This window comes from Triturus cristatus, chromosome 4_2 (genome assembly GCF_964204655.1).
Source record: "Triturus cristatus chromosome 4_2, aTriCri1.1, whole genome shotgun sequence".
In the NCBI taxonomy this organism is placed as follows: domain Eukaryota; kingdom Metazoa; phylum Chordata; class Amphibia; order Caudata; family Salamandridae; genus Triturus; species Triturus cristatus.
In genome coordinates, this window is record NC_140586.1 from 264,408,014 (window position 1) to 264,429,587 (window position 21,574).

The following is a 21,574-nucleotide window of genomic DNA, read 5'->3' on the forward strand; positions in this document are numbered from 1 at the left end:
TCAGGTTTGTGGTGGACGGTCAGCATTACCAATTCACGGTTCTCCCCTTCGGGGTCACCACCGCACCACGGGTGTTTACCAAATGCCTAGCGGTAGTAGCAGCACACCTCAGACGTCAACATGTTCACGTCTTCCCTTACTTAGACAACTGGCTGATAAAAGCCGCGTCCTACGACCAATGTGTGCAACATACAAACCGCACCATCCAACTGCTCCACCAGCTAGGCTTCACGGTGAACTACCAAAAGTCCCACCTCGTACCATCTCACACAAAGCAATATCTCGGGGCCACTATAGACACCTCCAAAGGTATAGCCTATCCCAACTCAGCCAGGATCGCAAGCATACAAGCCTTGCGCCAAACGTTCCTTGCTCAGCACTCTCTCCCAGCGAGAGCGTTTATGAAGCTAATAGGGATGATGGCATCTTGCATTTTCATAGTGCCCCATGCAAGACTCCACATGCGTCCACTCCAAGAGTGCCTAGCACAACAGTGGAACCAGGCCCAAGGACAGCTGATGGATCTGGTGTTGGTGGACGGCCGCACCCATCACTCTCTGCAGTGGTGGAACACCACAAACCTTTCCAAAGGGCGGCCGTTCCTGGACCCGGTTCCTCAGGTGATTCTAACAGCGGACGCATCGCTCTCCGGCTGGGGAGCGCACCTGCTACACCTCACAATGCAAGGTCTATGGACGCCACAGCAAAAGTCGCTCCACATCAACCATCTGGAGCTCTTGGCGATCTTTCTAGCCCTAAAATCCTTTCAAAAACAGATTTCAGCCAAAGCAGTCCTCATTCGCACAGACAATATGACTGCAATGTATTATATTCAAAAACAGGGGGGGGACACACTCTCCCCAGCTCTCCCGCTTAGCCCAGAGCATATGGAGATGGGCAATTCCACAAAACATCTTTCTCCTGGCACAGCACGTCCCAGGCATATAAAACACCATGGCAGATCTGCTCAGCAGACAAACGCAACAACTACACGAATGGGAACTGCATCCACAAGTTCTTCGCCCATTCTTCCACAAGTGGGAGTATCCTCAGATAGACCTCTTCGCCACCCACGAAAAGAAAAAATGCCCAAGCTTCGCCGCCAGATACCCACACCCATTGTCCAAAGGCAATGCGATATGGATGAACTGGTCAGGCAGATTTGCATACGCCTTTCCACCTCTCCCACTAATTCCATTAGTGGTCAGGAAACTGCAACAGCACTCCCTCACGCTCATTCTGGTATCCCCAACATGGGCCAGGCAGCCGTGGTACACCACACTATTACAACTATCAGTGGTACCACATCAAAAACTGCACCTGTCCCCATGCCTCCTAACTCAGAACCATGGAGAAATCAGACACCCGGACCCAGCGCAGCTCAACCTTGCGATCTGGCTCCTGAAATCTTAGAATTTGGGTACCTTAACCTTCCCCCTGACTGCATGAATATTATCAAGGAAGCCAGACGTCCTACCACTCGAGCATGCTATGCCGCAAAGTGGAAGAGATTTGTTGTTTACTGCCGTAACAATACAATCAACCCTTTAGATGCATCCATACAACACATTATATGCTATCTGCTCCATCTTCAAAGGTGTAACCTGGCATACTCTTCCATACGCTTACACCTAGCAGCGATTGCTGCTTACCTGCAAAACAGACAGCATTTATCACTGTTCAGGGTGCCTGCTATTAAAGCCTTTATGGAAGGCCTTAAACGCATAATTCCACCCAGGGCACCGCCTTCTCCTGTATGGAATCTAAATGTAGTTCTTACAAGGCTAATGGGTCCGCCCTTCGAACCACTGCATAAATGCGAGCTACAGTTTCTCACCTGGAAAACAGCTTTTCTAGTGGCTATCACTTCCCTTAGAAGGGTTAGTGAAATACAAGCGTTCACTATACAGGAACCCTTCTTACAAATACATCACAGCAAAGTGATACTTCGTACAAATCCAAAGTTTCTGCCCAAGGTCATTTCCCCCTTCCATCTCAATCAATCGGTGGAATTACCTGTTTTTTTCTCGCAACCTCAATCTGTTGCGGAAAGGGCTCTACATACACTTGATGTTAAGAGGGCTTTACTGTACTACATACAGAGAACACAACCTTTCAGGAAAACTAAACAATTGTTTGTTTCCTTCTCTCCACCGCATAAAGGCAACCCCATCTCTAAATCAGGGATAGCTAGGTGGATTGTAAAGTGCATACAAATTTGCTATCAAAAGGCAAAAAGAACATTATCTGTTCCACCTAAAGCCCACTCTACTAGAAAGTTAGGGGCTTCTATGGCTTTTCTAGGGAACATACCCTTAGATGACATCTGCAAGGCAGCCACATGGTCAACACCGCACACCTTCACAAAACATTACTGTGTAGACGTGCACTCCAAGCAACAAGCTAGTGTGGGCCAGGCTGTACTAAAGACACTATTTCAAACCGCTGCAACGGATACCGGTGGTCGCCGCTAAGGTTGGGTACTGCTATATAATCTATGCAAAGTGTACAATCTGCAGGTCATATGCCTCGAACGGAATATGCTACTTACCAGTATGCATCTGTTCTTGGCATGTAGAGCTGCAGAGTTGTACACGCCCACCCGCCTCCCCGGCTACCTGTATCCGTTCCAGTCTATCTTATTTAGATACAACACACATGGGTTTCTCACTGTTATTACTACGCTCCATCATTTCCCTGCTGGCGAAAAACAATCTGAGGATGGAGCCGAAGCCCATGCGCAGTACGGACCAAAGGAGGAGTCACCGAACTCGTGACTTCCAAAGAACAAAAACAAACTGCAAACATCCGGGCCCAACACCAGATGGCGATCTATGCAAAGTGTACAACTCTGCAGCTCTACATGGCAAGAACAGATGCATACTGGTAAGTAGCATATTCCTTATTATCATTTAAGAGTAGCAGTCATTTGCAAGCTTAAAGTGTGGAGGACTTTAGGAAAGTGCCCCTTTTTTGACATGGTCCTCTCCCACTTTTTGCCTGGTTTTTGATGCAACTTTGACTCAAGTGTACTGGGTCACTGCTAACCAGGTTTCCAGTACCAGTGTTCTTTCCCTAAAAGCTGTTCAATTGTTCCCCCAATTGGCAAAACCTTTAGCACCTTCTGTCAGTCCCTAGTAAATGGTACCTCTGGGTCCTAGGGCCTGAGGTATTAAAGAGGGTCCCTAAGGGCTGCCACACGAATTGTGCCACCCTAAGGGACCGCTCACCAAGCACACGCCATTGCAGGCTGCAGGTCTTGGTGCTGACAAAACTGAAAACGTGACATGTCGCACATCCCTGTGTGCCATGTCCCCTACCACTGCATGTAATATTTGTAAGTCACCCCTACAGCAAGCCTACCAGCCCTAAGGCAGGGTGCCAAATATTACATGCGAGGGCAAGTAAGCGCAATTTCAATACAATACATCAGCCAGCAGATATGCCCCTGTGCTGGTCAGTCCTATTACTGCCAGTACAAGTGACCAGGGAATCTCTTTTAAAACGTGCTAGACATTGATAAAAATGTCTTCCCCCAGCTACATTATTGCTTCACTGAAAATAGGGACGTTTGGTATCAAACATTTCGTATTGGTAAACCCGCACTGATGCCAGTGTTAGATTTACCAATATATGCACCCAGAGAGCACCTTAGAGATGCCCCCTGAAAACCTACCAGCCTCTGGTGTGCTTGCTGACTGGTTTCTGCCAGCCTGCCACCTGAGACACTCTTCTGACCTCCCAGGGTGTGAGATCCTTTGCTCTCAGGAGACCCAAAACAAAAGCCTGTCTGAGAAAAGGGTGTAGTACCCCCTCCCACACACCCCACACAAGATGACCTGCTGATTAACCTCCTTGGGCTGGCGAGCTTCAAAGAAGCTGCCACCTTTGGAATGTGAATCTGGCTCCTCTCACAGCAGAAGCCCCCCACTTTCCAGAGCCCCCTCGGCACCTGTGCAGGCGGGAAAATTAGCTAGTCAGATTGGGTGCCACCTCCAGGTTAGGGCCAGCCCTAAGGTGGGCTACTATGAGGTGGACATGATTTTTTCAGAAGTAGCCATCTTTTTGATGGCATACTTAAGAATTCTAGGACAGGGTTATATTGGGGTCGAAACTGTGCCAAAGACAACTCTTCCTGCAGCTGTGTGCCTCCATAACCTGGGAGAACTGCCTGTTTTCAATAAAGAACAAGACCTCCTAAAGAACAGTGGAACTGTTTGCTGCATCCTGCAGAAACTACCAAAAAAGAAGACTGAGGCCCCCCTGAAACAGACAAAACCCAACACCCGAAGCTACAACTGCACCCGAGGCCTCTGCCCGAGTTGAAGTGGGCCACTGGTGCCAACAAGGTTCCTTAGCTCTTCAGAGCTCAAATCCATTGTGGTTTCACCCATCGTGGACTCCCGGACGTCACCTTCAGCCTCTGCTTGCAGGCTCCCTCAACCGCGACTGCTCCCAGTTAGTGAAACCTGATGCCTAAAGGCAACCTCGCAACTGTCAGCCCAGGCCATGGAGTAGAGGGCCTCAGGTGTCCCTACGCCCTCAAGCATCACAAACCTTGAGCCCCCGTTTTGGTTCGCCTGACTGGCTTCCTAGTCAGAGCCTGACGCCTCTTTTTACAGTGGCAGATCCCCATTGAAATGCATTGAGTTCCTAACGCTGATTTGCACCCTGCACCTGGTCCCCCTCTGCCGCTGGTATACTGGTGGTGCTGCCTTGGACCTTTCCCACCACTCACCTTAACTCCGGGAGATTGGTCCTGTAAGTTGATGTACAGTACCTGTTTGCAAAATTTGTTCTTCCTTCCGTAGGATAACATTTGCAGAGCTCAGGAATTCCACCAAGTGTACACTTTTTAAAGTGAAAAGTATTTATATTTGAAAATGTACTAACCGGAACTATTTTTCTGTGATTGTCTAAACATATATAAAAATATTTGCTATTTGCATAAATTGGTATGGATCTCCTTCTTGAGTTTTGTAGTCATTTATTGATTATTGTGTGTATTTGCAAGTGTCTTGCACTCCCCTCTGTTAAGCCTAAGGCTGCTCGACCACACTACCCCCTAACAGAGCACTATGGCATCTGCTGAGCCCGTGGGTTTATATTTGGGGCTCCTTGATCTCTGGTCCACCTTCCTTCAGAGCCCCTTGAGATCTTGACTCATCCTTTGGCCAAATTCTGCAGCCAGTCCACCTGCTCCCCAAAGCTCAGAGCACAAGCACATGATGGGGCGTTCCCAGAGAGACCTGCCCTCCTATCTCTGTCTCGAGATCTTGTTGGGCACCGCTTTCAGCAGTGCCAAGTGGACTCTGAGAGTAGAGCATGTATTTTAGCCAGGCCCTGTGAGCCTACTCCCAGACCATAGGACACAGCCTTCAGCACTGCGGCCAGACTCTCTGCTCCAAAGCACACAAATATGTATTTGTAGGTTGACTGGTCTGTGACTTCACTGTGGAAATTTCTTTTTGTTTTACCACTCAGGTTGATCCAGTAGTGGCTTTTTTCTTTAATGTGACTTGAATACATGTGGAGAGCAACCCCTTTGTGCCCCACTTCCCCTCGGTCCCCGGCGTTTTTATTAACTCTTGGTAAAGACTGTTTTGGCTGAGTACTGCGAGTAGGTTTTTGGCTTCATCATTGTCTCTTCATCCGTAGGCATTTGATTTGTGTAGTTGTTCTACCTATGAAGAACTTCCTTTGCTTATAACTAATAAAGATTGTGAGCCCAGACCCATGTCAAATGCAGTAGGAGGGGACTGAACAAGGTATGACCCTGTCTAATACTGCAAGAATGGGTTTCTCGTTGTGAGGAGCTCTGACAAATAAACTAGTGAAGGGCTTTGACATTATGAACTCTGACAATTACAATGTAAAGTTTTTTTTTTTTTGGATATCTGTTGACCTAAATGTATAGTGCAGGTTGGGAGAAGTGCTCTGACAGAGTGACTTTACAGTCCTAGAGGTGCACCGCGACTTGGAAACAAGATGAGTTTGGCACCTCAGACTGCTTTCTTGTTTAAGTGAGCTGCTTTCAAAGCCGTATTATGTCACTCTTCTCTGTATTGCCCTTTGATTTTTTGTTTATTTTCTGATAATTCGAATGCAGCTGCTTTTTCTCTATTAGTATTCTCTGTGGAATGAGCCGGTGGTACATGCAGCTGAGTTCTGTGGGTTGCACAAAATCAGTTGTTTGCACACACACTCGGAGTTCGTACTCCAAAAAGCACCGAATCACTGGTGATTCTGAGGAACCAATTAGGAGCTAGGCTTTTCTTCCAACTGTGAAAGCTTTGTGTCCATGCAAAGAACAAAGTTGAAGTTTTGAACAGACTGTTTGACTATAATATTCATCAGGAAGTAGTAGTATTGTTTTTGCATCTTACGGAAGGAATGCACCTTTTCAGCCCTTCTGGTCCCCTCCACTTCCTACTGTTGTTTTCCTTTTGTAGCAAGATCTTTAATTATTATATTTCCAAGGAACCATACAGATAAACATACATATATATATATGTTGCAACAATCACTCCATCAGGAAATGACACGAACTCCTCTTAGGTGGCAAAACGAAATTTATTTTCTTTTCAGTTCTCACTGCTCTTGTATATGTATATATATGTATATATATATATATATATATATATATATATATATATATATATATATATATATATATATATATACAGAATTATTTTTACTTAAATGTGAGAAACTCTGCATACTAAAAAATAAAAAAAGTTTCAAATGTTCGGGTTCTATTGTGTAAACGTATTAAAAAAACAAAAAACCTTTGTTTAGACAACACCTTTACCATCCTTGTAATAACCAGCTTCTCACGTTTTCTTTGTCAGAGTTGCAGAACAAGTAGAAGATAATAAAATGTCGGCCAGCAACCTTGGCATAATTTTTGGTCCAACGCTCATACGACCACGGCAGACGGATGCTACCATTTCTCTTTCTTCTCTTGTGGACTACCCTTATCAGGCTCGTGTGGTGGAACTCCTCATAACTCACTACGAAAAGATCTTTGACGTGTCTGTCACTCCTTCCTCTCAATCAGACGCTAACTGCCTGGAGGACATGTCTTTCTCTGCCGCACCACAAGGTCTGCAGCAGGTCAACAGTCCAGAGACCCTTCCTACTGGCACAGATGTGAGTGGTATTTATGAGCCTTCTATAAGAAAGATCTGGCTGTCTGTACCATTTTCCATTGTCATAACATATTCGTATACATGTTTTTCCACCCTCTGCAGTGCATGCTCATTGATAGTAGCGAAAGTGAAGTTTCGGAGTTGTGCTTGTTTGGGAGTGCAGAAGAAGCAAGAAATGCAGATGAGAAGTTAGATGACATCGATGGGCTTGGTGAGTGCCAGAGGCCCTGTAACTTCTGCTTATGACATAGGAAATTACCTAGCACTGTATTTGGTTTGTGTTTCAGTGATGAGATAAATATGCAGGTTATTGTTTTGATCTTTCCAACAACATTGTTTATTGCAAGTTACATTGCTAATTATTGACATCAGTTCGATTTTCAGGGATGTCCTCAAAATTTGACAGTTCATTAGAAAAGGTTATTTCTCCATTTTTCATCATTGCTTGTTCTTTGTTTAGCACATATATTCTGCAATCCCTGTCTTGTATTTTCAGTGTTTTTCCAAGGATAAAGAGCCCACACAAAGATTTTATACAAGATTGAGCTGTCCATACAGTAATCCAAAAATGTTTTTGCCATTGTACTATGCGAAGGCACTTTTTTCATATGCCCTTGCCTATGCCTGGACATTTCCTCATCTAAAACGATTGGGGCTGCTTCTAGCACAAGTCCAGGTGCCTTGGTGGACCACATGCCTCTTAAAATATAAGGCTTTCCTCCGAGACTTTGACACAGGTTAATTGGAAAAAAGCCTTGGGTGATCTCAGTGGCCTTTCTTCTTTCACTTTTCCCGCCCTTGTGAGACACGTTTCAGTCTGTGATTCCAAATCTGATTTCTGACGTGCAAAGCAGATCCTGGAGCCAGCATCAAAGCAGTTCCTACATTGCTGCTCAGACTGTAGACGTCTGAAGTGGGGTGACTCTTGGCTGCCCATCCTCCAGGTCCTCAAGAACCTTCAGCAGCATTACTTTGGTTTGAAATTTTTTGGCTACTCCGAGCTAGTATTCTGCTCTTGCTCCATCGTTTGGTCATGCCTCAAGTAATGTTTTTGTATTCGCTCCTGTGCAAGTATTTACAGTGCCCCAGCATAATTAGATATTGCTGTTTGTGTGCTTCATTTCTCATAAAAAACTATGTAATTTTAGACCATATGTTTTAATATGGTACTTTCTTGTGGCATTTTGCCATGGCACTGAATGTCAGGCACTAATTGTGGTCTTATAATCTAGTGCTTCATACCACATTAAGGCCATTATAAACATGTAGCAATTTCTCTGCACTATTCCCCCCACTTATTCTATTTCCCATTTGGAAATATTTTATAAATGAGAGGGGACCAGATCAGTTTGCGCGGATCTAGATATGAAGCAGGTTTCCAATTTCCAAACAATAAACCTGCGTTAGTAAATTTCAGATATGTGAATAGTTGGATGTTTCCAGTCATTTGATCTTCAAAAGATCAATAACTTTTAGAAATGTCTTCAGTGTTCAAGGGGAGCAGAGGTGTGAACAATTTTATAAAACATTTCAAACTAAAATGTTAACTTCCTTACTTATTTCAATATTCACATCTAGCACTCAAACAAAATCTCTGTTGCTGCAAAATGAATTCCAGAGACAATTTTTTTCATGTATTGATTTATCTGAAAGTGACACGTTAGTAATAGATTCCTTACCTTAGAATATCACCAGGCGTCAGACTGGATCCGGAAATCTTTTCGTCAGCAGTACCCCTGCGCGTCGGTAGGTGTCGTCATGTGGCTCCGCGTAAGTCGTTGGTGTCGTAGCCGCCGAGATGACGTAGTCTGAGCTACATAGACACGCCCACGCGCGCTGACGTCAGTTCTTTCTTTTTCTTTTTTTGCGCCAGCAAGCGCAGATCCGAGAGAGAGGGGTACCCCTAGTTAATATTTTTTTTTGGTTTCTGAGAACTTATTTCTCTTGTTTTGTCGAGTACTCTACTCCTGGTGCAGTAGGGATGCCCAGGTTTAATTCCTGTTGGGCCTGCCGTCGGAGCATGTCGGTGGCGGACACGTATGACGTGTGTCTCTTCTGCTTGGGGCACGCCCATGACCCCGAGGTGTGCCCCGATTGTCTGGCCATGGTGCCGAAAGCTTTGCGGGAGTGTTACCGAAAGTTGTTGGAGGTCCTACAATCGGTTCCACACCGCTCAAGGTCCCGCTCCCATGGGAGGTCGAGGGACCGGTCGCGAAGCCGACACCATCGCCCGTCGGATTCGGGGACAGATAAGTCACGGCGCCATAAGAAGTCGAAGAAGCGATGTCGCTCTTCGTCTACCCCTCACCGGTCACGGGATGCGGTGGAGAGGCTGGGCAGTCACTCCCCTGCAGCTCCGATGGAGCCTCCGTTGTTGCCTGCGGCCTACCTGCCCTTCCTGGGCACGCACGCAACTCCGGACGAAATACAGGTCTTCCTGTCGGCAATGGGCTGTTTGTTCGCCCCATCGGGTGGTTCTGCCCCGTGCCGCCGCCTTTAGCCCCGGCTACGCCGGCATGATCTCCTGCGGTGCAGCCAGCTCCGGCCTCGGCCCTGAGCCCGGCGTCTAATTGCGTTATTCCTGGATTGGTCTACTACCCCCCAATTCCAATTCCAATTCAAGGTGGGGAGTTTTTCCCATTTCCCCGGGCACCTCGTCCTTACCGGCCTCTTCCACAGCCGGCGGACGAAGGGAAGTACTGGGAGGGGTCTGAGGACCCTCTCGCAGCTCAGTGCGAGGATGAACCGGACTGGGAGGGTGATATGGAAGGTCCAGGCGATCTGGATTTCTCACCACACCCTGGTACCCTGTCCCCTTCCTCCGTGGCTACGGAGGAGGTTGGGACTTTTTCTGTGGCGTTGCGAATGGCGGCTGAGGCTCTTAACCTCAGCTCCCTTCTTTGCCTATCAGGACCAATCTCTTGACTGAAGTGCTGCAGCCAGCGTCCTCTGCGGAGCTGCTGCTGCCCTTCATTGACGCCCTTACTGACATCCTGGTAACCACCTGGAACAAACCTAAGACAGGGGTTCCTGTGGACAAGGGTGTAGCACGCCGCCATCGCCCGGCGACCCCAGCTTTCTCACACAACACCCGGCGCCTCAGAGTCTTGTTGTCCAGGCCTCTGCCTCTCCGAGCACATTCCCTTCTGCTCCTACGGACAAGGAATCTAAGAAACTGGAGCAATTTGGGAAAAAGATTTTCACTTCTGCCAATTCCGGATTGCGGGTGGTGAATACTGCATGCCTGTTGGTCCGCTACTCACATTCTGTGTGGGACACCGTGGCACAGGTGGCGCTCCACCGTTAAACCTATATATTTGAATTTTAAGGCTATAAGTCCATATGAATAAAGTAATACCCACAGACTAGGTGTACAAAAATATATATGACAAAGTCATTTAATAAATTTTTTTCATTTTTTCTGAAAGACTGTTATTTATCTATTTAACATAAAAAATGAATTACAACATTTAGACAAAATCAATGTGTCAACAACAAAACACCATGTCAACGGAAGTATAAATACAAAACAATAGTGATAAACATCAAAACATCATACAGAACCAACAAAGGTACAAAAAAGGTACATATAAAGCAATACAATTTTTATATAAAAACAGTTCATCATAAAAAGTGCAATCAAGTGTAACCGCCAAGACAAGCGCCAACGCGCGTTTCGGAGCTAAACAGTATATTTGGCTCCTTCCTCAGGGCGTGTAAGGTAGGTCTTTCAGGCGACAGCACATACTACGCACATATCCTTGACAAGCGTCTGGTGGTGTAGAAGTTGACAAAATTTCAAAGTTTTGTAACCATAAGTCTGTGGGCAAAAAGTATGAATGGGTAAATATGCTCTTAAACTAGAACAAATAAGGCTGGAAAGGATAAAGAACAGGGGTAAAAATCAGAAAAGGTGATAACCAAACGACCCAAAAATTGCAGTGACTTTTCTCTCCCTAAAAGGAAAAGTATATATATGTATATGCACACCAAAAGAGGTTCAGATGACCCAGTGATCGAGAAAGTATATAGAACCAAAGAATATGTTAAAAAGATATGAATAGTACAGATACCAATCACCAGATAATGCGCTATACAAAATTAGAATCACCTACTTTTAGCGTATTGGGTTACTGGGAAAACATCCAGCATAAGATAGCTAATCTAGTGAGCTATCTGGAGCTACAAAGAAGAAATAAAATACATTAATGATAATGGAAAGAACCATAAATAGCCAAGATCGTCACAGGCTGGACCTAAAGATAAACAATAGATCCCATTAAGAACACTAAGGAGCAGATGAAAGGTATAACCCTAGTACGTGTTCAACCTAAAGAGATTCCAAATGGAGTCATACATATGTAGTATTTAAAAAAAAGACTATAAACAAGATATGACCAACAGCGCTGGTCTACTAGCAGTAGATCTACTGTTTCGAATGCACAACTATTTGTAGGTACAATAGATAGCATTACGAAATAAAGGTGTATATGCTAGGGGCAAGGAATGAATGGCGTCCCAGCTTCCTTGATCTCAGTATTATATAGTAGCCTACCCTATTCTACTGAACTGGTATATGACCAGATAATTTTTAAATGTATACGGTAGGAATACAATTCTATTTCAAGGTATGACAAACAAGAATTTTATCTCTAGTTGCACTCCTATAGTTGTTGACTTTGCATTGCGGGATCCAAAATACAATATAAAGTGACAACAATACATTAGCTTAACGGATCCAATGGGGCTGTCTTACTTGTGATGTCGACAATTTTAAATTCCGCCGTTTCGGGTGTCTCCACTGGTTAGGAGGCTCATTATGAAGTAGTGTAACCAATCTGCTTCTATGGCAAGAAAAAAACGATCTGAATACAGATCCGTTCCCTAAGGTTTAAGGAAGAGTTTAACGGAAAGACGTTAATCGAATTAACTTACCGATAGAGATAAAATAAGGAATAGAACCAGAGGAGTCTGTAATTATTCCGACCCGTAGAGTGATCCCCGTCTTATAAGCATCCTAATAGGGTAAATCGATGAAATATCTGGAAGGATTAGAATATTGAACGCATAAGTACACCAGAAAGTTTAATCAAGAATGCCCCAGTGTGGCGCTACAAAGGATAGCCCAAACGCGGTGGGCAGGTTAGTAGAAATTTACCTGAATAAGCAGATTAACACGTCTAACGGGTACGGCGGTGTCCATGCAATTGGTAAAGATCAGTGCTGGTCTAAGCGTCTTCCTTAAAAGGAGTGCGAAACGGAAATGAAGCCAAAATTTAAGAGAGATAAGAAAAGGACTAACCAAGTCCCATTAGTTTGTCCGATCGATGTAACCACCGAAATAAAAAAAGGACTAAACCAAACTATTATATCAGTGCCACAAAGTAAGGGGCCATATTGGAACTGAAGCAGGATGAATTCCTCATATGGCCTTTTAAGTTTATAAATACAGCTAAGCTATTATGAATGAGCGCAAAACCAAGAATGACGAAAATATAACAAAAAAATATATATATAACAAATAATCAATAGAGATCTACACTGGTCAGAGAAGTGAGAAGAAATAAATAACTTTATGAGACACATCACTGCAGGAATTGTAATAGCGGAGTGAGTTTCTAGAGATAACAGGAGATCCACATCTAATTCATAAGGGACAGATACGCACAAGGCTAGGAGATGTTACAAACCGAATATATCCAGAACAGGGGGAACAGAATAAACAAGACCCAATAATATGGGACACTTATTGGATAGCATTTTCCCATGGAAGGTGTTCATTAAGACCTTTTTCGCATGTTTTAAGAGTAAACATCCAGAACACCTCTCTTTTTCGTCTAACAGCGTCAATGTTGCCATCCTTCGGGGAACGAATATGTTCCAAGATCATCCAACGGAGATCAAGGACAGAGTGATTTTTTTCAGTCCAATGTAGAACCAGGGGGGCACCAGCGCGCTGGTTGGAGATGGCCGACTTATGTTCACTCAGGCGGACTCGAAATTCCCTACTGGTCTCACCTACGTAGCCGAGGCCGCATGGGCACAAGATGAGATAGACTACATGCTGGCTACGACAGTTAGTCATATCTTTAAAGAAAAAGGTTTTTTTGTCCCAATCAAGCTTATCGGTAACCATAGCAAATTGACATGCATGGCAACCACCACATTTGTGTGTACCCATGATGGGATTGGTACCTGTAATAGATTTCTGAATGAAGGAGTTAGTAACAGTACCTCTGGATTTAACCAGCGCATTCCTCAGATTTCTATTTCGTCGAAATGCAAAAATTGGCTTGGGGAGAGTCTTTTTACAGTGATCCGAGTTTAGAATATGCCATTCGTTATTGATGATTTGTCTGATCTTGTGATTGATGGTTGAGTGAGTGGTCACACATACCAGTTTGTCTTCAGTTTTAGACTCTTTGTTTTGGAACAAAACTGTCCTGTCGTAGTATTTGGCTCTTTTATAAGCATTTTTTATCAATCTGTGAGGATATCCTCTATTAGAAAGTTTATCTTTTAGTTGTTCAGCATGAAAATCAAAATTCTGTATGGTCGTACAATTCCTGCGTAAACGCAGGAATTGGCTGAACGGGATGTTGTCTTTTTGACTACGAGGATGGTAGCTTGAGTACTGAAGAAGAGTGTTTTTGGCTGTAGGTTTGGTATAGAGACTGACTTCAATCTTTTCATCAATGTTTTCGATCCAGATATCAAGGAATTCAATTTTATTTTGACTAATATTGGGACTAAATTTGAGGTGGGTGTCACAAAGGTTAATCCAAAGGATAAATTCATCTAGCTGTTCTTTAGGGCCTCTCCAGATAAAAAAGATGTCATCGATAAATCGATGCCACCTTAAGATGTTCTCACTAAATGGGGCCATCTCGTTGAATATAAACCTAGTTTCAAATTGTCCCATGTAGATATTAGCTACATTGGGCGCACAGGCAGCGCCCATGCTGACTCCCTGTATTTGTTTAAAAATTTCACCTTCAAACTCAAAGTAGTTCTCTTTAAGGACGATGGCCAGACATTCCAAAAGAAACAATCGGTCACCTAAAAAGTTGTTATCAATGAGAGTTTTTTTGACCGCTTCCAATGCTCCAGTTAGTGGAATATTAGTATATAGGGCTTCTATGTCCATGGACACAAGAAAATCCGTGTCAGTATTGAAGTGGATGCCCTCAATTGTACTAATTAGATGTCCAGTGTCCTTAATGTAACCATGTAACTTGGATGCAAGAGGTTGTAAAAAGGTGTCTATATATTTGGATAGCGGTTCCGTCAGCGATCCGATGGTGGATACAATGGGCCTGAAGGGAGGAAGGGTCAAGTTTTTATGTATTTTAGGAACTCCGTAGAGAATGGGTATTCGGTGAAACTCTGTATTTAGATAGTCAAATTCTTGTTCACATATAGACCCTCTTTCCAAAGCATTTTGAGTAATGTTAAGAATCTGGGTTTTAATACTACGTTCAGGATATATCCTAAATTTAGTATAGTGTTCAGGGATGTTGAGCATAGCATGAATTTGTTGTTTGTACATAGTGCTATCAAGAACAACAATCCCTCCTCCCTTATCTGCCGGTTTAATAGTCAATTCAGAATTTTCTGCCAGAGATTTAAGAGCTTGATACTCCAGATAGTCTAAGTTATACTCTGGTTTAGGTACAAAGGTGAGTAGCTTTTGTATTTTTGAACTCACCACTCTTTCAAAAATTGCAATTTCAGTCCCTATCTGGTCTAAAGAAGGGGTAAAGATAGATTTAGGCCGGAACCCAGTGTTGTTCATTTCAATACAGGGTGGTCTGTCTTCAAAGAATCTTTTAAGTCTTATCTTGCGAAAGAAAGATTGGATGTCAGTAGAGACTTTAAATTTGTCTAGATAGATGGTAGGGACAAATGAAAGTCCTCGAGATAGCAATTTAAGAATAGACTCATCTAGTTCGATTTTAGATAAATTGAAAACAGGAATAGTTAGGGATTGTTTAGCCCATTCACTGTTACCGTGAGTGTCAAGTCCCTTGGGTGTAGGTTCCTTGGAGGTAGAAGGAATAGGGACTAAAGCTAAGTTGTTCGAAGAATCCAGAACATAGTTGCTTTCATATCTAGGTTCTATTCTCTCCAATATTGATTCCTGCGAGTCTGTAGGAATTGGGGAGGATTCTCTGATTGCTGGTAAAATCCTCTCTCTGGGGTTCTGTATCGTCCTCTGGCCTGGCCTTGTCTGTTGCCTAAAAAATGAGCATTACGTCTAGGGCCTTGATAATTAGTTCTTCTTTGTCCATAGTTTCCAGAGGAACCAGGACTACTGTCAGTATCGGATCCAGTAGTATCTGAAAAAGTGACCACTCGCTTGTTGGACCAATATTGTCGCTCATATTGATGAGGGTGGTCTTGTTCATTTCTGTAATAGTTTGAGGCCAGATACGGATATACTTTTTCCTCATTGAAGTATCTGATATCCTTCCTTAATTTTTCTGTTTTTTTCTTTATTAGATAGTCACAGAATGAACTCATCTCACCATTAATTTCCTCAAGCTTCTTTTTGGCTTCTTCTAGGGGATTGTTCTTCTTTAGAGCCTCCTCTAATTCCGCAATTTCCTTAAGTAAGGTTTCTACCACCTCTCTAGCTGTTTCAATAATAAGAATCATTAGGTCTCGGGAACATCTATTGGCTATGAGAGACCATTTTTCTAAAAATTTCCTAACCTCAACGAATAGCCCTGGTATGTTTCTTATTCGGAGTCCATTGGGGATAACTCCCGCTCTTAGGTACTCCAACATGAATTCCGCATGGGACTCAGTTCTCCTGGTCTTTTTCTTGAGGTTAAGCAATTTAAACCAATCATCATTGGACTTATTTCCGATGGTAAATTGTTTGTCTGTCATAGAGCTACCTCCCAACAACTTAGAAAAATCTTCATCCGTAAACCCAAAGGTTTTAATTTTATCCATGATGTAAAGGAACGGGAATATATAGCAGTTGGCAATGGAAAAGAGGATAAAGTAGGCTCAAAGAATAAGGAAATAACAGTCCGATGAATGCAACCGGACCTACAAGGAAGCCAAAGTGATAACCATAGGAAAATAGAAAGAGTACTTACTCAGAATAACCAAAATCGTCCTAGTGAAAAAAATAAATAGAAAGGGAGTACAAACACAATATTAATAGTAAGTGAAAATGGAAAAGAAGAAATAAATTCCAGCCACACAACCAACAAAGCGAACCCTCACGGCAACGTGCCGGGGAAATCTATGGGCTACAGCAGAGGGACCCTGAATTTACAAAATGTGTGTAGGAAATATCAGGGAAATATAATCAAAAAAACAACAAAACTATCCTACACCTATATATTTGAATTTTAAGGCTATAAGTCCATATGAATAAAGTAATACCCACAGACTAGGTGTACAAAAATATATATGACAAAGTCATTTAATAAATTTTTTTCATTTTTTCTGAAAGACTGTTATTTATCTATTTAACATAAAAAATGAATTACAACATTTAGACAAAATCAATGTGTCAACAACAAAACACCATGTCAACGGAAGTATAAATACAAAACAATAGTGATAAACATCAAAACATCATACAGAACCAACAAAGGTACAAAAAAGGTACATATAAAGCAATACAATTTTTATATAAAAACAGTTCATCATAAAAAGTGCAATCAAGTGTAACCGCCAAGACAAGCGCCAACGCGCGTTTCGGAGCTAAACAGTATATTTGGCTCCTTCCTCAGGGCGTGTAAGGTAGGTCTTTCAGGCGACAGCACATACTACGCACATATCCTTGACAAGCGTCTGGTGGTGTAGAAGTTGACAAAATTTCAAAGTTTTGTAACCATAAGTCTGTGGGCAAAAAGTATGAATGGGTAAATATGCTCTTAAACTAGAACAAATAAGGCTGGAAAGGATAAAGAACAGGGGTAAAAATCAGAAAAGGTGATAACCAAACGACCCAAAAATTGCAGTGACTTTTCTCTCCCTAAAAGGAAAAGTATATATATGTATATGCACACCAAAAGAGGTTCAGATGACCCAGTGATCGAGAAAGTATATAGAACCAAAGAATATGTTAAAAAGATATGAATAGTACAGATACCAATCACCAGATAATGCGCTATACAAAATTAGAATCACCTACTTTTAGCGTATTGGGTTACTGGGAAAACATCCAGCATAAGATAGCTAATCTAGTGAGCTATCTGGAGCTACAAAGAAGAAATAAAATACATTAATGATAATGGAAAGAACCATAAATAGCCAAGATCGTCACAGGCTGGACCTAAAGATAAACAATAGATCCCATTAAGAACACTAAGGAGCAGATGAAAGGTATAACCCTAGTACGTGTTCAACCTAAAGAGATTCCAAATGGAGTCATACATATGTAGTATTTAAAAAAAAGACTATAAACAAGATATGACCAACAGCGCTGGTCTACTAGCAGTAGATCTACTGTTTCGAATGCACAACTATTAGTAGGTACAATAGATAGCATTACGAAATAAAGGTGTATATGCTAGGGGCAAGGAATGAATGGCGTCCCAGCTTCCTTGATCTCAGTATTATATAATTATCAAGGCCCTAGACGTAATGCTCATTTTTTAGGCAACAGACAAGGCCAGGCCAGAGGACGATACAGAACCCCAGAGAGAGGATTTTACCAGCAATCAGAGAATCCTCCCCAATTCCTACAGACTCGCAGGAATCAATATTGGAGAGAATAGAACCTAGATATGAAAGCAACTATGTTCTGGATTCTTCGAACAACTTAGCTTTAGTCCCTATTCCTTCTACCTCCAAGGAACCTACACCCAAGGGACTTGACACTCACGGTAACAGTGAATGGGCTAAACAATCCCTAACTATTCCTGTTTTCAATTTATCTAAAATCGAACTAGATGAGTCTATTCTTAAATTGCTATCTCGAGGACTTTCATTTGTCCCTACCATCTATCTAGACAAATTTAAAGTCTCTACTGACATCCAATCTTTCTTTCGCAAGATAAGACTTAAAAGATTCTTTGAAGACAGACCACCCTGTATTGAAATGAACAACACTGGGTTCCGGCCTAAATCTATCTTTACCCCTTCTTTAGACCAGATAGGGACTGAAATTGCAATTTTTGAAAGAGTGGTGAGTTCAAAAATACAAAAGCTACTCACCTTTGTACCTAAACCAGAGTATAACTTAGACTATCTGGAGTATCAAGCTCTTAAATCTCTGGCAGAAAATTCTGAATTGACTATTAAACCGGCAGATAAGGGAGGAGGGATTGTTGTTCTTGATAGCACTATGTACAAACAACAAATTCATGCTATGCTCAACATCCCTGAACACTATACTAAATTTAGGATATATCCTGAACGTAGTATTGAAACCCAGATTCTTAACATTACTCAAAATGCTTTGGAAAGAGGGTCTATATGTGAACAAGAATTTGACTATCTAAATACAGAGTTTCACCGAATACCCATTCTCTACGGAGTTCCTAAAATACATAAAAACTTGACCCTTCCTCCCTTCAGGCCCATTGTATCCACCATCGGATCGCTGACGGAACCGCTATCCAAATATATAGACACCTTTTTACAACCTCTTGCATCCAAGTTACATGGTTACATTAAGGACACTGGACATCTAATTAGTACAATTGAGGGCATCCACTTCAATACTGACACGGATTTTCTTGTGTCCATGGACATAGAAGCCCTATATACTAATATTCCACTAACTGGAGCATTGGAAGCGGTCAAAAAAACTCTCATTGATAACAACTTTTTAGGTGACCGATTGTTTCTTTTGGAATGTCTGGCCATCGTCCTTAAAGAGAACTACTTTGAGTTTGAAGGTGAAATTTTTAAACAAATACAGGGAGTCAGCATGGGCGCTGCCTGTGCGCCCAATGTAGCTAATATCTACATGGGACAATTTGAAACTAGGTTTATATTCAACGAGATGGCCCCATTTAGTGAGAACATCTTAAGGTGGCATCGATTTATCGATGACATCTTTTTTATCTGGAGAGGCCCTAAAGAACAGCTAGATGAATTTATCCTTTGGATTAACCTTTGTGACACCCACCTCAAATTTAGTCCCAATATTAGTCAAAATAAAATTGAATTCCTTGATATCTGGATCGAAAACATTGATGAAAAGATTGAAGTCAGTCTCTATACCAAACCTACAGCCAAAAACACTCTTCTTCAGTACTCAAGCTACCATCCTCGTAGTCAAAAAGACAACATCCCGTTCAGCCAATTCCTGCGTTTACGCAGGAATTGTACGACCATACAGAATTTTGATTTTCATGCTGAACAACTAAAAGATAAACTTTCTAATAGAGGATATCCTCACAGATTGATAAAAAATGCTTATAAAAGAGCCAAATACTACGACAGGACAGTTTTGTTCCAAAACAAAGAGTCTAAAACTGAAGACAAACTGGTATGTGTGACCACTCACTCAACCATCAATCACAAGATCAGACAAATCATCAATAACGAATGGCATATTCTAAACTCGGATCACTGTAAAAAGACTCTCCCCAAGCCAATTTTTGCATTTCGACGAAATAGAAATCTGAGGAATGCGCTGGTTAAATCCAGAGGTACTGTTACTAACTCCTTCATTCAGAAATCTATTACAGGTACCAATCCCATCATGGGTACACACAAATGTGGTGGTTGCCATGCATGTCAATTTGCTATGGTTACCGATAAGCTTGATTGGGACAAAAAAACCTTTTTCTTTAAAGATATGACTAACTGTCGTAGCCAGCATGTAGTCTATCTCATCTTGTGCCCATGCGGCCTCGGCTACGTAGGTGAGACCAGTAGGGAATTTCGAGTCCGCCTGAGTGAACATAAGTCGGCCATCTCCAACCAGCGCGCTGGTGCCCCCCTGGTTCTACATTGGACTGAAAAAAATCACTCTGTCCTTGATCTCCGTTGGATGATCTTGGAACATATTCGTTCCCCGAAGGATGGCAACATTGACGCTGTTAGACGAAAAAGAGAGGTGTTCTGGATGTTTACTCTTAAAACATGCGAAAAAGGTCTTAATGAACACCTTCCATGGGAAAATGCTATCCAATAAGTGTCCCATATTATTGGGTCTTGTTTATTCTGTTCCCCCTGTTCTGGATATATTCGGTTTGTAACATCTCCTAGCCTTGTGCGTATCTGTCCCTTATGAATTAGATGTGGATCTCCTGTTATCTCTAGAAACTCACTCCGCTATTACAATTCCTGCAGTGATGTGTCTCATAAAGTTATTTATTTCTTCTCACTTCTCTGACCAGTGTAGATCTCTATTGATTATTTGTTATATATATATTTTTTTGTTATATTTTCGTCATTCTTGGTTTTGCGCTCATTCATAATAGCTTAGCTGTATTTATAAACTTAAAAGGCCATATGAGGAATTCATCCTGCTTCAGTTCCAATATGGCCCCTTACTTTGTGGCACTGATATAATAGTTTGGTTTAGTCCTTTTTTTATTTCGGTGGTTACATCGATCGGACAAACTAATGGGACTTGGTTAGTCCTTTTCTTATCTCTCTTAAATTTTGGCTTCATTTCCGTTTCGCACTCCTTTTAAGGAAGACGCTTAGACCGGCACTGATCTTTACCAATTGCATGGACACCGCCGTACCCGTTAGACGTGTTAATCTGCTTATTCAGGTAAATTTCTACTAACCTGCCCACCGCGTTTGGGCTATCCTTTGTAGCGCCACACTGGGGCATTCTTGATTAAACTTTCTGGTGTACTTATGCGTTCAATATTCTAATCCTTCCAGATATTTCATCGATTTACCCTATTAGGATGCTTATAAGACGGGGATCACTCTACGGGTCGGAATAATTACAGACTCCTCTGGTTCTATTCCTTATTTTATCTCTATCGGTAAGTTAATTCGATTAACGTCTTTCCGTTAAACTCTTCCTTAAACCTTAGGGAACGGATCTGTATTCAGATCGTTTTTTTCTTGCCATAGAAGCAGATTGGTTACACTACTTCATAATGAGCCTCCTAACCAGTGGAGACACCCGAAACGGCGGAATTTAAAATTGTCGACATCACAAGTAAGACAGCCCCATTGGATCCGTTAAGCTAATGTATTGTTGTCACTTTATATTGTATTTTGGATCCCGCAATGCAAAGTCAACAACTATAGGAGTGCAACTAGAGATAAAATTCTTGTTTGTCATACCTTGAAATAGAATTGTATTCCTACCGTATACATTTAAAAATTATCTGGTCATATACCAGTTCAGTAGAATAGGGTAGGCTACTATATAATACTGAGATCAAGGAAGCTGGGACGCCATTCATTCCTTGCCCCTAGCATATACACCTTTATTTCGTAATGCTATCTATTGTACCTACAAATAGTTGTGC

At 42.3% G+C, this 21,574-nt stretch overlaps 1 protein-coding gene across 4 annotated transcripts in view; it reads left to right on the forward strand.

The window, feature by feature from the left end:
• The window catches only part of ARHGAP29 (Rho GTPase activating protein 29), a 323,518-nt gene that overhangs the window by 278,151 nt on the left and 23,793 nt on the right, over positions 1-21,574 (forward strand). For all 4 annotated transcript variants that reach the window (XM_085601475.1, XM_085601476.1, XM_085601477.1 and 1 more), the window contains 2 exons: positions 6,852-7,152; positions 7,254-7,362. In XM_085601475.1, coding sequence (XP_085457601.1) covers positions 6,852-7,152; positions 7,254-7,362 — 410 coding nt within the window. The remainder of the gene's footprint in view (positions 1-6,851; positions 7,153-7,253; positions 7,363-21,574) is intronic.